The sequence below is a fragment of the Pinus tabuliformis genome, chromosome 5_2 (assembly GCF_031772625.1).
Source record: "Pinus tabuliformis cultivar Carrire ecotype Pingquan chromosome 5_2, CPIR1, whole genome shotgun sequence".
Lineage (NCBI taxonomy): Eukaryota > Viridiplantae > Streptophyta > Pinopsida > Pinales > Pinaceae > Pinus > Pinus tabuliformis.
This window is the reverse complement of record NC_142306.1, coordinates 445,416,447-445,417,816: the sequence shown is the minus strand read 5'-3', so window position 1 is coordinate 445,417,816 and position 1,370 is coordinate 445,416,447. Positions and strand designations below refer to the sequence as shown.

The 1,370-nt window shown below is 37.0% G+C and overlaps 1 protein-coding gene across 1 annotated transcript; it reads right to left on the bottom strand.

The window, feature by feature from the left end:
* Positions 1-260: 260 nt before the first annotated feature.
* On the bottom strand, positions 261-1,013 carry LOC149159581 (expansin-B11-like). Its single transcript, XM_089434347.1, has 3 exons — positions 986-1,013; positions 546-855; positions 261-435 (listed from the first exon to the last, which is right to left on the bottom strand). Exons 1-3 carry the CDS (start codon positions 1,011-1,013, stop codon positions 261-263), a joined length of 513 nt encoding a protein of 170 aa, XP_089290473.1.
* Between the last annotated feature and the right edge of the window lie 357 nt (positions 1,014-1,370).

The window sequence follows — 1,370 nt, the reverse complement described above, 5'->3', positions numbered from 1 at the left end:
TGGAAAAGGTAGAGGAATAAGCTTACACAGAAATTTTATCGTCATTCCTAGTATACTTAATAATAATCAATCAAATATATGTGTTTAAAGTGGAAAAGGTGGAGGAATAAGCTTACAAGGCAATTTTTGTCGGTGTTCCTAGTATGCCTAATAATAATCAATCAACAAGGGTTATCTTCGGTGGTTTAGCAAAATAGTTGTAATCTTCCCCACCTAGGTTCAGATCCCTGCATCTGAATATATATACACAAAATATGAATCTATGTATATATCATAAAACTTGGGTATATATATGTGCAGAATCCCTGTTGTAGCTCAACTGCTGCAAGATCACCATCTCCTGCTTGATATTGAATAAATACTGTGAAATAGAAATTATTGGCTCCTGCGTCAACGTGGAAGGCAACATTCATCCCCGAGTATTGGCAAGGCACCCTGCATAACCAACAAAAATCAAGTGTGTTTTATGTCAAAACAATTGAAATTATAAATGGGCCAAATTGTTATTGATGGGGGGTTAATTCAGTAGAGTAGATATAAAATACCGTTGGAATGATATAGGCACGATTCCAATCTTACGGAGGTCTGCATCTTTACCGGGAGCTGCAATGCTGTCAAAGGAGGCACCACTGAGATCAAAGTGTGTTTTGCCACCTCCGCAGACTCCGCCACCTGGACATTCATCAGTGATCACCACAGTCACCGGCTTTCCAGAACAAACGCCGCTCTCAGTGCACTTTACTTGATAGCAAGCTCCACAGCCTTGGCCGCCTTTGAATAGGACTGAACTTCCTATGGCTATTTTTGAATTGAAAAGGGATTCTTTCACTATGCCTCCGAATCCACATGCGCCTCCTGCAGTGCAACAAAATTAGAAATACAATTTCATTTTCTCTTTCATTCCAATTTGTATATAATATAATACTAGTACTACAATGCAATATTGCAATTACCGTCACTCCCGAATCCATGTAGATTGTCATACCAAGTTGTAGTGGCTGGTTGCCAGCCATTACTCACAGCCACCCATTTGCATAGAATTACAAGTGTGATCACATAACTAAAAGAGAGTCTCATTTTCGAAGAAAACAAAGCGCACAACATAAACTCTTCTATTGGACTTAGAGAAACTAGAGTGTACCACAACTCCTAAACCAAAACTATAGTGTACCACAACCCCTCAACCTCTTCTACATTTATAGTATAAAAAAATTGGCAACTACTTCGTTTTAGGGCTTTGACAGTTTCTCCATTTTCTCCAATATATTATTATATTCATTATTTTATTTCATTTGGTCTAGTTTCTGGGTATATGTAAAGTGTGAACTAATTATTATCAATATTTTATATTTTGAAATTATATTATATTT

Bases quoted from the DNA above. Each gene is read 5' to 3' on its own strand.
- LOC149159581 (XM_089434347.1), bottom strand. From the start codon at position 1,013: ATGGCTGGCAACCAGCCACTACAACTTG. The intron at 856-985 runs GTATGACAATCT...GTTGCACTGCAG, and splicing joins CAACCAGCCACTACAACTTG to GAGGCGCATGTGGATTCGGA. The intron at 436-545 runs GTATTTTATATC...TTGGTTATGCAG, and splicing joins GTGCCTATATCATTCCAACG to GGTGCCTTGCCAATACTCGG.